Source organism: Gobius niger (assembly GCF_951799975.1).
Source record: "Gobius niger genome assembly, chromosome: 16".
Lineage (NCBI taxonomy): Eukaryota > Metazoa > Chordata > Actinopteri > Gobiiformes > Gobiidae > Gobius > Gobius niger.
Window position 1 is genome coordinate 30,152,718 of NC_136867.1, and position 15,165 is coordinate 30,167,882.

A 15,165-nucleotide genomic window follows, 5' to 3' on the forward strand; every position below is an offset into this window, starting at 1 on the left:
AAAAATCCATCAAAAAAGACAAAAATCCAGCAAAAAAAGACAAAAATCCAGCAAAAAAAGACAAAAATCCAGCAAAAAAAGACAAAAATCCAGCAAAAAAGACAAAAATCCAGCAAAAAAAGACTAAAATCCAGCAAAAAAGACAAAATCCAGCAAAAAAAGACAAAAATCCAGCAAAAAAAGACAAAAATCCAGCAAAAAAGTGACAAAAATCCATCAAAAAAAGACAAAAATCCATCAAAAAAGTGACAAAAAAACAGCAAAAAAGTGACAAAAATCCAGCAAAAAAGTGACAAAAATCCAGCAAAAAAGTGACAAAAATCCATCAAAAAAGTGACAAAAATCCAGCAAAAGAGTGACAAAAATCCATCAAAAAAGAGACAAAAATCCATCAAAAAAGTGACAAAAATCCATCAAAAAAAGTGACAAAAATCCATCAAAAAAAGTGACAAAAATTCATCAAAAAAAGTGACAAAAATCCATAAAAAAAAGTGACAAAAATCTATAAAAAAAAGTGACAAAAATCCATCCAAAAAAAGACAAAAATCCCCGGCAGTTTCAGATTGAATAAAAGTTCCCTTTAGACTCGCGACCCACTGAAAATGGTTCCGCGTCCCCCTTTTGGCTCTAGAATCCCCGTTTTACATTATATAATCTGACCAATTGGGACGTTCTGCAGGACATTTTAAAACACTGACACTATTTCTCACATGTTTAGATACTTTAGCAAGTATTTGATCTGTTATTTACGATTATTCCTCCTCTTCTGCCCCGCTGTCATCTGGGGTGCCACAGGGTTCCATCCTTGGCCCGGTCCTGTTCTCACTGTACAGGCTTCCGCTCGGGTCCATCATTTCTAAACATAACTTGTCCTTCCACCTTTATGCTGATGACGTCCAGGTCTATTTACCGGTACTCCCCAACACTGCCTCTGCTCTCGAATCACTCCATAGCTGCCTTTCGGACATTAAACTACGGCTTGCTCAAAACTTTCTCCACCTGAACGAAGCAAAATCTGAATTTGTTCTTTTTGGTTCCGGGATGTCCTTCAGTTTCAGTCCAGGGTCATGGGTCCAGTTCGCGATGCAGTCAGGAACCTGGGAGTCATCTTTGACCGAGAGCTGAACTTTAAACAACAAATAAATGCTGTTTTTTTTCAGGCCTTACATTGCCTACCCCTGCTTTACAGGCTCCACTCAACTACATCTGAAAACAAGGACTTTTACAGATCTGCTTTTCCCTCTAAACTGATACGTGACAAAACAAACCCACACATTAAACCCGGCTCTGTCCATTATTCAGATTCTGTGACTTATGCAGAAAACCAAACCGTTTTCTCACCAGGACGTCGTGCACCAGCGCCTGATAGGTCCAGGTGTGGTGGAGGGGCGTGGCCATGTCCAGGTTCCGGTCCACCAGCACGAACAGCGGCCTCTGGAAACTGCACACACATGTTTTCAGTTTCAAATGTTCCATCCATGAACCTCTCCAGATGAACTGGTACCTGAACTGTCCCGCCGTGTTGTCGGCCGTGAAGAGGCTGTTCCGGGCGTCGCGGAGGTTTTCACGCAGCTTTTTATCCAACTTCTGCAGACGAGAAACAGGAACAAATGCTAATGCTAAGCTAGTGATGAGGGAGAAATGGGATTAGAGCCAGAAAACAGAAGAATAATGTGTGGAAGATCTTCAGCATCGGGTTCAAGGTCAAGAAATGTGGGGAAATGGGGGATCATTTGGGGAAATATTGGGGGAAATTGTGGCAAAAATAGGGAGAAAATGTGGAAAAACTGGGGGGAAATATTAGTAATAAAAATGAAGGGGAAAATTGGGAAAATGAGAAAAATCTGAAAAAAAATAGGGGGAAAAAATGGGGAAAGAAATACAGAATAAGTTGGAGAAAAAGATTAGGAAAAATTGTGGAAAATAGAGAAAAATATGGGAGAAACAGTGAAAATATTTAGCAATAAAAAATGAGCAAAAATTAGGGGGGGAAAAGGGGAAAACGAGAAGAAATTGGGGCAAAAATAGGGAAAAAATGTGAAAAACTGGGGGGAAATATTAGCAATAAAAATGAAGGGGAAAATTGGGAAAACGAGAAAAATCTGAAAAAAAATGGGAAAAAATAGGGAATAAGTTGGAGAAACAGAGTAGGAAAAAAATTGGAAAATAGTGAAAATATTAGTAATAAAAAGTGAGCAAAAATTAGGGGAAAAAAGGGGAAAACGAGAAGAAATTGGGGCAAAATTTAAAAAAATTGTGTGGGAAAAAACGAAAAGAAATTTGAAAAAAAAAGGGGAAAAAATCTAATCAAAATTTGGCAAACGAGAAAAATGTGGAAAAAAATATGGGGAAAAATAGGGAATAAGTTGGAGAAAAAGATTAGGAAAAAAATTGGAAAATAGTGAAAAATATGGGAGAAATAGTGAAAATATTAGTGATAAAAAATGAGCAAAAATTAGGGGGAAAAAAGGTGAAACGAGAAGAAATTGGGGCAAAATTTTTAAAAAAGGGGGAAAAATCTAATAAAAATTTGGCAAACGAGAAAAATATGAAAAAAAATATGGGGAAAAAATAGGGAATAAGTTGGAGAAAAAGATTAGGAAAAATTTTGGAAAATAGTGAAAATATTAGTAATAAAAATGAGCACAAATGAGGGGGAAAAAAGGGAAAACGAGAAGAAATTGGGGCAAAATAAGAAAAAAAAATGTGCGAAAAAAAGAAAAGAAATTTGAAAAGAAAAGGAAAAAAAATCTAATAAAAATTGGGCAAAAAAATCCTTTATTTGAACAGAAACAACTTCCTTTGATCCTGTCCGTGGAACCACAGTGTCATTACTCAGTCACAAAGAGAAGGTTTTTTTAATCCCCCCAAAAAATAAAAAATAAATCTCCCTTCCCCGTTATATATCCCAATTTTTCTCCCATTTGCGATCCCCCCAAATTTCTTCAATTTTTTCCAAAGTTTTCCATCCACTTTTAAAATCCCCCACCTTTCCCCCATTATATCCAAAATGTTCACCCCCCCCCCATTTCTTCCCTATTTTTTTTCAAAAAATACATAAAATTTTCCATGTCTTTAACCCCTTAACTCCCGCCTGAACCGAGCACATTTTCTCCAGTTTGGCTTTACCCCAATCCAAAAGATGAAAACAATGATGGAAATGTGACAAAAAAGTGACAAAAATTTGACAAAAAATGACAAAAAATTTGACAAAAAAGTGACAAAAAATTTGACAAAAAATGACAAAAAATTTGACAAAAATTTGACAAAAAATGACAAAAAAATTGACAAAAAAGTGACAAAAAAATTTGACAAAAAATGACAAAAAATGACAAAAAAATTGACAAAACATTTGACAAAAATGTGGAAAAAAATGTGGAAAAAACGGACAAAAAAATGACAAAAAATTGACAAAAATAAAAAATAAAATAACAAAAAAATGACACAAAAATGACAAAAAAATTGACAAAAATTTTGACAAAAATATGACAAAAAAACGACAAAAAATTGACAAAACATTGATTAAAAAAAAAGGACAAAATGAGTTGAGCACCCCCCCCCAAAAAAAGATGGAAATAGATCTGATGACGGGAGGAAAAAGATCCATTTAAATGAGCTTTGTAGATCTTAGCTTTCAAATGAGGTGTTACACTGGCCTACAGGATTTGGGTAAAGCTGAACTGGAGAAAATGCTCTTGGTTCAGGCGGGAGTTAAGAGGTTAAATATGTTTTTCAGCTAATTCTCCCAAACCCACATTTCTTATGATATTGTAAAATTGCACATCCTGCAAAAAAGAAACAAAACCTAACACAATAGGATCTTGTAGACCCGCCTCTACAAAGGAAAAGCTTGTAATGAGTGGGTTTAATATGTTGATCTGGACTCACCACAGCGACCATCTCCGCGGCGTTCCCTCGGGGGCAGCGGATTATCGGCACCGCGCCTGTAAAAACAAACAGTCTCATTTCCCGCCTCTGATAAAGCCTGGTCTGGTTTATGGTTCATGTCTGACCTAACGTGACGAAGAAGCAGAAGAGACTGTCCACGATGGTGTCCATGATGGCCTCCATGTCCGTGTCCTGGATGTCCGCGCGGTTTATGGCTAAAACACAGGGAAACGAGACTTTTAGACAGTGTTTGGAATAACGCCGTTTAAAAGAACGGCGTTAGGTAACGGCGTTATTTTTTCAGTAACGGAGTAATCTAATTCATTACTCTCCTCGTCGTTACAACGCCGTTATCGTTACTGGGTAAACAAAGTGGCACGTTACAATTGGGCTGAATGAAGCGCCGCGGTGTGAGCATGGGGAGAGCAGTGGAGAGGGTGGGCGGAGTCTGACGGAGCAGAACACGCACATCTGACTGTCCGTGCAGAGTACTGCATCGCGCTCTCTGCTCCATAAACTACTTGTGTCCCCGACCCGCGGCTTGTCATCCCCACAGCGCGGTGCAGCCGCAGGGGAGAATCAAGTTGGTGATCATTGATCAGTAGTGTTGGAACTTATTTTTAACCCAAAGACGCAGTGGACGCGGTGGAGACACGTCTTTCTCCCTCTCTCTCTCAGCGCCTTTCTTCTTCCTCTCTCCCCGCTCTCCGCTCCATAGAACAGTGCAAGGCCACTAACCTTCTGGGGCATGTAAACTTATATTTGCTGTCGATTGTTTCACGGAGAGACATCATGCTTGTGCGTAAAGTCTGCCCTGATCGTTGGCACATGTTACTCTTGTTCCTCCCCATTCTCTTTGAATACGGCCATATTCCTACATTAATAAAACAGCGGCGCAAATACAATACCACTCAGTCACAGGGGCCTCCCCCACTCACCCCCCATTCAGTTCATTCAGTTACTATGAACATCTTTGAACATCTTTGAACACCTGTCTGTTCTAACCATTTCAATTGACTTGTGAAAACAGCAACAACAAAAAAACAAAATTCTTTGACATATAGCAACACAAATAGTTACTTTCCCTGGTAACGAGTTACTTTTATTATAGAGTAATTCAGTTACTAACTCAGTTACTTTTTGGAACAAGTAGTGAGTAACTATAACTAATTACTTTTTAAAAGTAACGTTCCCAACACTGCTTTTAGAAGTGTTTTTTTAACATGAACCTTTGTTGAAACTGTGAAAGTTGATGCTACGACGCTCTGTGATCCATAAACACCAAGACACCACAACAGTGTTTCCTTAACCTCTGACCACCCGCCAAAACCAAATCCATTCTCTCCTCTATGCCAGTGTCATCACTTTTTATTTCCCTTATGTGTTTTTGTCACTTTTTTATTACTTTTTTGCTGTTCTTCTGTCACTTTTTTTGCTGGATTTTTGTCTTTTTTGCTGGATTTTTGTCACTTTTTTGTCACATTTTTGCTGGATTTTTGTCACTTTTTTGCTGGAGTTTAATCTTTTTTCTGCTGGATTTTTGTCTTTTTTTTGCTTGATTTTTGCTGATTTTTTGTCACATTTTTGTCACTTTTTTTGCTGGATTTAACCTTTTTTTGCTGGATTTTTGTCTTTTTTTTGCTGGATTTTAATCTTTTTTCTGCTGGATTTTTGTCTTTTTTTTGCTGGATTTTAATCTTTTTTTTGCTGGATTTTTGTCTCTTTTTTGCTGGATTTTTGTCACTTTTTTGCTGGAGTTTAATCTTTTTTCTGCTGGATTTTTGTCTTTTTTTTGCTTGATTTTTGCTGATTTTTTGTCACATTTTTGTCACTTTTTTGCTGGATTTTTATCTTTTTTCTGCTGGATTTTTGTCTTTTTTTTGCTGGATTTTTGTCTCTTTTTTGCTTGATTTTTGTCACTTTTTTGCTGGATTTTTGTCACTTTTTTGCTGGATTTTTGTCACTTTTTTGCTGGATTTTTGTCTTTTTTTTGCTGGATTTTTGTCTTTTTTTTGCTGGATTTTTGTCACTTTTTTGCTGGATTTTTGTCTTTTTATGCTGGATTTTTGTCTTTTTTTTGCTGGATTTTTGTCTTTTTTTGCTGGATTTTTGTCACTTTTTTGCTGGATTTTTGTCATTTTTTTCTGCTGGATTTTTGTCACTTTTTTGCTGGATTTTTGTCATTTTTTTCTGCTGGATTTTTGTCACTTTTTTGCTGGATTTTTATCTTTTTTCTGCTGGATTTTTGTCTTTTTTTTGCTGGATTTTTGTCTCTTTTTTGCTTGATTTTTGTCACTTTTTTGCTGGATTTTTGTCACTTTTTTGCTGGATTTTTGTCACTTTTTTGCTGGATTTTTGTCTTTTTTTTGCTGGATTTTTGTCTTTTTTTTGCTGGATTTTTGTCACTTTTTTGCTGGATTTTTGTCTTTTTATGCTGGATTTTTGTCTTTTTTTTGCTGGATTTTTGTCTTTTTTTGCTGGATTTTTGTCACTTTTTTGCTGGATTTTTGTCATTTTTTTCTGCTGGATTTTTGTCATTTTTTTCTGGATTTTTGTCACTTTTTTGCTGGATTTTTGTCTTTTTTTGCTGGATTTTTGTCACTTTTTTGCTGGATTTTTGTCATTTTTTTCTGCTGGATTTTTGTCATTTTTTTCTGCTGGATTTTTGTCTTTTTTTGCTGGATTTTTGTCACTTTTTTGCTGGATTTTTGTCTTTTTTTTCTGCAGGATTTTTGTCACTTTTTTGCTGGATTTTTGTCTTTTTTTTGCTGGATTTTTGTCTTTTTTTGCTGGATTTTTGTCACTTTTTTGCTGGATTTTTGTCATTTTTTTCTGCTGGATTTTTGTCTTTTTTTTCTGCTGGATTTTTGTCACTTTTTTGCTGGATTTTTGTCTTTTTTTTTGCTGGATTTTTATCATTTTTTTGCTGGATTTTTATCACTTTTTTGCTGGATTTTTGTCTTTTTTTGCTGGATTTTTTGTTTTTTTTTCTGCTGGATTTTTGTCATTTTTTTGCTGGATTTTAATCTTTTTTCTGCTGGATTTTTGTCTTTTTTTTGCTGGATTTTTGTCTTTTTTTTGCTGGATTTTTGTCTTTTTTGCTGGATTTTTGTCACTTTTTTGCTGGATTATTGTCAGTTTTTTGCTGGATTTTTGTCTCTTTTTTTGCTGGATTTTTATCATTTTTTTGCTGGATTTTTATCACTTTTTTGCTGGATTTTTATCTTTTTTTTGCTGGATTTTTATCACTTTTTTGCTGGATTTTTGTCACTTTTTTGCTGGATTTTTGTCTTTTTTTTTGCTGGATTTTTATCATTTTTTTGCTGGATTTTTATCACTTTTTTGCTGGATTTTTGTCTTTTTTTGCTGGATTTTTGTCTTTTTTTGCTGGATTTTTTGTTTTTTTTTCTGCTGGATTTTTGTCATTTTTTTGCTGGATTTTAATCTTTTTTCTGCTGGATTTTTGTCTTTTTTTTGCTGGATTTTTGTCTTTTTTTTGCTGGATTTTTGTCTTTTTTGCTGGATTTTTGTCACTTTTTTGCTGGATTTTTATCATTTTTTTGCTGGATTTTTATCACTTTTTTGCTGGATTTTTATCTTTTTTTTGCTGGATTTTTATCACTTTTTTGCTGGATTTTTATCATTTTTTTGCTGGATTTTAATCTTTTTTCTGCTGGATTTTTGTCTTTTTTTTGCTGAATTTTTGTCACTTTTTTGTTGAGTTTTTGTCATTTTTGTCACTTTTTTGTTGAGTTTTTGTCATTTTGTCACTTTTTTGTTGAGTTTTTGTCACTTCTTATGGTCACTTTTTAGCTTTTTTTGTTGCGTTTACATCCGCATTTTCTTCTTGTTTTTTGCCTGTTGTGAAGAAGCTTTTAGATTTGGAGAATTTGGACAAAACATGTTCAGGTGGGAGTTAAGATGTTAACTTTGTGAAAGGAGTGAAACAGCGCCCCCAATTTGACGCTGGTGGCCAAACAGTGTACTGCATCCATATATACCATTGAGAATGAACGGGAGAGAGTTTAGTATTAACCAAAAGTGACGCAAAAGTAGGTCACCCTCAGGCGGGCCAGCGCAATTGTCCCACTTTGGGCCCCCCCCCCTGCTGTAGATAAATGAGGGACAAACCGTGGTAGGAGATGAGCTCCTTGTTCTGGTGGCACAGGATGAACATGTCGTCCTCCAGAGTGATGAAGTTCAGATACTGGTCGTAAACCTGGGAGAAAAAACAACAAGACTTCACTCACTCATCACAAATAAGAGAATAAAAGGAAATCCAGGTTGGACTGGGTGTGCCTTTATACTCGGAGCTGCAGGTCTCATGTCTCACCTGTACCTTACGGACTCGTGTTTAGACCAGGCTGGGCCCAGTAGTCAGGGACCCAAACTCTCAAAAGCTCTTTAAATTGGGTTTAACCTGACACCGTCTGATATATGCTTTATTTGTGTTTTTTCTGTTAACTTTGACCCTAAGGACCAATAATTGGAGGGTCTGCTCTGCTGGAAATATTACGGAAAAAAATTGTGGCCATTTTAGTGCATGTACCCTGTATTTTTATCAGAAAAATGTGAAAAACGACTTTTTTCCCTCAAATCCTCAGTGGGTTGAGTAGGCTGTCAATAAATGCATTCCAGATACACAGAACACATGTGCTGATAACATCCACTGAAAAAATCGCTCTAAAAACACATTTCTACACATTTTTGCATCAATTTAATACAAAAAAATGTGGCGTTTTCTCACTTTTTTCCAATATTTGTATCTTTACTTCATTGGCAATCAACTATTCCACCCAGTTATGGCATCAGTCAATATGCCATTATTTTAAACAGACTGTAGACACATTCCACAGAAAAAATGATCAAAATCCAACCAACATTATTGGATCTGTGATGTTTTAAAGACCAATAAGTGATCAACAGACTCAGAACCTCAGAACTGTCAAAAGTCACTTTTGACACTGGTCCATATTTTGGTTGAGGCCATTTCCAGCCCATTAGATAATGATTTACACCAATGTATTTGGTATCATTGGAAAGAAGACATTGTCATGTTTCATTTGAGCCCAAAGGTACTACTCTGTAACAATTACCGTGGTAACCATAGCTCCTCAGACTCAAATGTGAGAACATTTTTTCACAATTTTCACAAAAAAATGTTTTACTACGTTTAACGCTGTTTCTTCCAGAAACATCACAGACATAAAGCTCTGATACTGGGCAACTCTCTAGACTCTGAGGATTCAGGAAATGTATAACATGTCAGAACTTTCTCAGCTTAAGGCCTCACTGTGAGCCATGAAGTAAAAGAATGTTCACCTCATATGAGCCTCTCCCATAGAAATAAGCCTATATCTGCCAGGTTGGAACAGCTGGTGGGACTTTCTGACCAGGACAGGCCCAACGTAACTTGAAATTACATTTATAAAAATTATAATTATTCTGTATCATATAAGCTGTATCTTAAATTGTAAAAGAAAAAATATATATCCGTGTTCTGTAGCCTTTAACAGTACAGGTGAAACTCGGAAAATTAGAATATCGTTCAAAAGTTCATTTATTTCTGTAATTCAAGTTAAAATGTGAAACTAATATATGATATAGACTCATGACAAAGTTGCATATGTCAAGCTTTTGTTTGTTATCATGATTATGGCATTTTCAAAATATTCTAATTTTAGGATTTTTAATTTGTGTTTTTTACAAGCTGGGCCATAATCATCCAAAGTATAATGAAATAAGGCCATACATGTCTCACTTTGCATGTAATGAGTCTATCATATATTAGTTTCACAGTTTACCGTGTGTTTCGCCCCATTAGGCGCACCTGATTATAAGGCGCGTTATCACTGATAATGTTAATTTTCATAAATAAGGCGCACTGGAACACAAGGCGCACTAATTAATGCTGGTTTACCTGTAAACCTGTAGGTGTGTAAACACAGCCAGAAGTTGATACAAAGAGCGCACCAGGACATAAGGCGCACTGTTAAAATTAAAGGCTTTCATGTGCGCCTTGTAGTGCGAAAAATACAGTAAGTTGAATAGCAGAAATGAATGCACTTTTTAACGTTGTTCTAAAAGAAGCTACACTCCACAGGATAGAAGTATAAGTAAGTGCTTTGTCAGTGTACAATTGTACACTGACATTGTGTTCAGGTGTTGGGTTAGCAGAGCCGGTGCTGGCCCTTCTGGGGCCCTTAGCAAAAATCCACACGGGGGCCCTACAGTAGCATCCCATGGTTATTCGGCAAAGGGCGGACCTATTTACGGCCAAAAACAGTTCCACTGTACAGTAAAGCAGGGCAGAAGTGGAAAATAATGACCGCAATTCAATCAATCAGAATCACTAACCACTAAGCCATTGTCCAACTGGGATTTAGGACGACTACTGGTCTACAGGTCCTTCTAAAAAAATTAGCATATTGTGATAAACCTTGATTTCCGAATGACATGCAAAATTTGCTTTCATCCGAAAAAAGTAGCAGGCCTTATAGACTGTGCACATTCAGAGAACCAGAGTTACTGTAAGTTACTGTGCTTGTGAGAACCGTGTGGATTCAACTCCTCTTTGAGACAAAAAGGCCACAGACACGGCTTTACTCTCGTCTATCCATCAAACTACTGTCCTGATTCTCCACCAGATACAACAAGAAAAGAGTTTAAATGAGTGTGTGGCCGATGCCCCGAGTCTGAGCAGAGAAAACATGAGAGCAGCGCCGGGACACAGGGACGTAGGGGATGCAGCCGCGGAGGAGCCGCGCATGAGGCGAAACGAGAACCGGGAGACAGACGGCCGAGCAGGACACGAGCGGAGAAGCACTCGCGCTTTGGAAGAGACCGGGGGAAGGCGGTCGGTCTCTCCTGCTCATCCACTTGCAGACTGCTCCATTTTGATGTTATATGTGGCGAAGTAGGCGGAGAGTGAGTGCGCGCTGTCAGAGCCTGTCCCCGTAACAACGCGTTGATTAATCAGTGAAACAACACGGTAGTTTGACTGAGATGCGGGGCCCTTGCAGCCGCGGGGGCCCTACGCACCTTGCGTAGTCTGTGTATAGGAAGAACCGACTCTGTGGGTTAGCCCTGAGTCACTGCGACTGAGTGTGCTGCCTGACCAGCATGTTTTTGGAGATCAGGAGTACCCAGAGGAAACCTGGCTGCCTGCTCTCAGTGCTGTTCTGAAAACAGGGCAGCGTCTCCTGGGTTTGTCCCTGTGTCAGAGCATGGTGTCCTGCACTGGTCAGCTCCTCTTCCTCCTGTATTAATATATTCAGGCCAGTGCTAACAAACTTGGTGCAACTCAGAAACATCCATAGTGACCTTCCTGGGGTCATTGTGTACTTTGGGTCTTTCTACATCATACTCTCATATCCAGACGACCCAGTCGAGGTGATCAAGTCCTGCCTTGTGTGGTTCACTTTTCAGCCTCACTTGATCCACAACTTTTTACAATGTCTGAAATGTTCTTGATGGCATTTGTCTTTATATTAATAATATTTTATAATAATATTTTCAATGCTCTTTGGAGTCCAGTATAGTATTTAATGTATTCATAGACTCCCAAATTTACCCTCTGCATTTGACTCATCCTTCAAGCTTCAGAGAAACCTGCAGGAGCAGAGCCATCACGCTGCCTGTGGAGCTATCTCTAGATTTTGAGCCAGAAGCTAGGTTAGAAGTACTGAGGTGTTTTAGAGTACTGGAACTGGATTCTACTGGATTCTCGTCTGTGCAAAGCCCTTTGACCCAGGTTTGCACCCATCCATCCATTTTCTTACAATTTACCCACGATCTGGTCATGGATGCAGCAGTCAAAGCAGAGATTCCAAGATATCACTCTTCACGAACACTAACTCCAGCCCTTCTGAAGGGATCCCGAGGTTTCCCTGGCCACAGAGAGATATAATCCATCCAATGTGTCCCCAAGCCACCTCATCTGGCCACTCCTGACAGGAAGGAGCAGTGGTTCTACCCTGAGCTCCTCCCAAGTAACTGCCTACCCCAAGCCATCTTGTGAAGGTAACTAATTTCGTCCGCTTCACACTCGGCTGCAAACCAGAGCAGCTGAAGGTCCAACAGAACATCATCATCTGCAAACAGCAGAGATGAGATCCTGAGGTTCCCAAACCAGCAACCCTCCGGTCCCTGGCTGCGCCTAGAAACTCTGGTCATAAAAGTTACTTTAATCATTCATAAAGCATATTTCTTGTGGGTAGTACAGATTCAATGTGTCAGCGAATAAAATAAATAAATTACACAACATTAAAGGGGCTATCATGCAAAATCGACTTTGTTGTGCTATTTCCTAATCAAAAACACCCCCAGAGTGTTTTTTGGCTTCATTCTCACAGTTCTCAGCAATCCTCCTGAATCCTGCTCTGAGCAGCTCCGCCCTCTGCTGGAAAACCCAATTTTAATTTGTAAAAAAAAGTTAATTAATTTTAAAAAAAGAAAGAAAAGGAAGTGCCTGACACGTCCGCGCTGCCCCTGCGGAGAAAACAAACGCACCCCCTGAGCGTCTGAACAGACGTCATGCTTGCACTGAAGGATGTGAAAAAGGAGCTCTTTCTAACCTACTCTGGACACGCCTGTTCTTTTTTCTTACCTAACGATAATGTCAGGCAGATGTCAACTCCTTATAGCTGCATTATGAAGTAACTTCACTTATTGCTGTGATATCTATATTTATTTTACTGCTAATGTTGCATGAGCGCAGAGAGGGGGCCCGGAAGTCCAAGTGTCTTGTCTTCCGGGTTGGAAATATAACCCCAGAAAATACTTATATTTCTCACAAATAGAGATACAATATATCATATAAATGTTTATAGTTTACTTTGGAATGAGTAAAATAGCATGATGCAGGTCCTTTATGACCAAAACTGAAATACATGAATATATTTTTTTTTAAAGTGTGACAATTTTAACATGTACAAAGAACTTAAAACAACTTCAGAAAAGCGAAGAGAAATGGTTTAATCCAGTATGGATTGTTTTGTTCAGACGACTGCCACTGTGATTTAGTCCTGGACGAGCCCTAAGCTTTAGTTTTGTGCCGTGCATTAGTAATGTAGTAAACCAACTTTAGTGAACGGACTACATCAAATTATTTACTTTATTAATTTACTAAACAGTAAAAAGGCTGTTGTTCATCGTAAACATGTGGTTTATGGAAAATCCAGCTTCAGAGCAGCTTTCCTCAGCAAATACATTATCAACCACATTACTATCTAATGTATCACAAATGTGTAGTATTTTAGGCATAACCATGTGGTGTCTACAAAGACACACTGTTGGAATTATCTTGGATTCTTGAGGATTTTTTTTTATAGATTTAACGGGATGTATATTGGAGTGAAATCAACAGATGTATATTGTGTATATGGCATAGTAAAGGATAGATAAAGAGTTACATAATATAAAAAATAGATGAACAACTTCATGTAAAAATACAGAACTGCTGTTCTCCATAAATGTAATTTCAAGTTACGTTGGGCCTGTCCTGGTCAGAAAGTCCCACCATCTGTTCCAACCTGGCAGATATAGGCTTATTTCTGTGGGAGAGGCTCATATGAGGTGGACATTCTTTTACTTCATGGCTCACAGTGAGGCCTTAAGCTGAGAAAGTTCTGACATGTTATACATTTCCTGAATCCTCAGAGTCTAGAGAGTTGCCCAGTATCAGAGATTTGTATCTGTGATGTTCCTGGAAGAAACAGCGTTAAACGTAGTAAAACATTTTTTTGTGAAAATTGTGAAAAAATGTTCTCACATTTGAGTCTGAGGAGCTTTGGTTACCACGGTAATTGTTACAGAGTAGAACCTTTGGGCTCAAATGAAACATGACAATGTCTTCTTTCCAATGATACCAAATACATTGGTGTAAATCATTATCTAATGGGCTGGAAATGGCCTCAACATAAATATGGACCAGTGTCAAAAGTGACTTGACAGTTCTGAGGTTCTGAGTCTGTTGATCACTTATTGGTCTTTAAAACATCACAGATCCAATAATGTTGGTTGGATTTTGATCATTTTTTCTGTGGAATGTGTCTACAGTCTGTTTAAAATAATGGCATATTGACTGATGCCATAACTGGGTGGAATAGTTGATTGCCAATGAAGTAAAGATACAAATATTGGAAAAAAGTGAGAAAACGCCACATTTTTTTGTATTAAATTGAAGCAAAAATGTGTAGAAATGTGTTTTTAGAGCGATTTTTTCAGTGGATGTTATCAGCACATGTGTTCTGTGTATCTGGAATGCATTTATTGACAGCCTACTCAACCCACTGAGGATTTGAGGGAAAAAAGTCGTTTTTCACATTTTTCTGATAAAAATACAGGGTACATGCACTAAAATGGCCACAATTTTTTTTCGCAATATTTCCAGCAGAGCAGACCCTCCAATTATTGGTCCTTAGGGTCAAAGTTAACAGAAAAAACACAAATAAAGCATATATCAGACGGTGTCAGGTTCAACCCAGTTTTGAGAGTTTGGGTCCCTGACTACAGGTTGTGTTTAGACCAGGCTGGTTCCAGGTTGTGTTTAGACCAGGCTGGTTCCAGGTTGTGTTTAGACCAGGCTGGCTCCAGGTTGTGTTTAGACCAGGCTGGCTCCAGGTTGTGTTTAGACCAGGCTGGCTCCAGGTCGTGTTTAGACCAGGCTGGCTCCAGGTCGTGTTTAGACCAGGCTGGTTCCAGGTTGTGTTTAGACCAGGCTGGCTCCAGGTTGTGTTTAGACCAGGCTGGCTCCAGGTTGTGTTAAGACCGGGCTGGGCCCAGGTTGTGTTTAGACCAGGCTGGCTCCAGGTCGTGTTTAGACCAGGCTGGCTCCAGGTTGTGTTAAGACCGGGCTGGGCCCAGGTTGTGTTTAGACCAGGCTGGCTCCAGGTTGTGTTTAGACCAGGCTGGGTCCAGGTTGTGTTTAGACCAGGCTGGGTCCAGGTTGTGTTTAGACCAGGCTGGTTCCAGGTTGTGTTTAGACCAGGCTGGCTCCAGGTTGTGTTTAGACCAGGCTGGTTCCAGGTTGTGTTTAGACCAGGCTGGCTCCAGGTTGTGTTTAGACCAGGCTGGCTCCAGGTTGTGTTTAGACCAGGCTGGCTCCAGGTCGTGTTTAGACCAGGCTGGGTCCAGGTTGTGTTTAGACCAGGCTGGGTCCAGGTTGTGTTTAGACCAGGCTGGTTCCAGGTTGTGTTTAGACCAGGCTGGTTCCAGGTTGTGTTTAGACCAGGCTGGTTCCAGGTTGTGTTTAGACCAGGCTGGCTCCAGGTTGTG

General features: G+C 38.7%; 1 protein-coding gene across 1 annotated transcript in view; it reads right to left on the reverse strand.

Moving 5' to 3' along the window:
• scfd1 (sec1 family domain containing 1) overlaps positions 1-15,165 on the reverse strand; it is a 61,706-nt gene that overhangs the window by 33,105 nt on the left and 13,436 nt on the right. The window contains exons 6-10 of the mRNA XM_079573482.1: positions 8,020-8,107; positions 4,014-4,103; positions 3,889-3,944; positions 1,505-1,587; positions 1,342-1,441 (exon numbers count right to left, since the gene is read on the reverse strand). Of these exons, the coding sequence (XP_079429608.1) occupies positions 1,342-1,441; positions 1,505-1,587; positions 3,889-3,944; positions 4,014-4,103; positions 8,020-8,107 (417 nt within the window). The remainder of the gene's footprint in view (positions 1-1,341; positions 1,442-1,504; positions 1,588-3,888; positions 3,945-4,013; positions 4,104-8,019; positions 8,108-15,165) is intronic.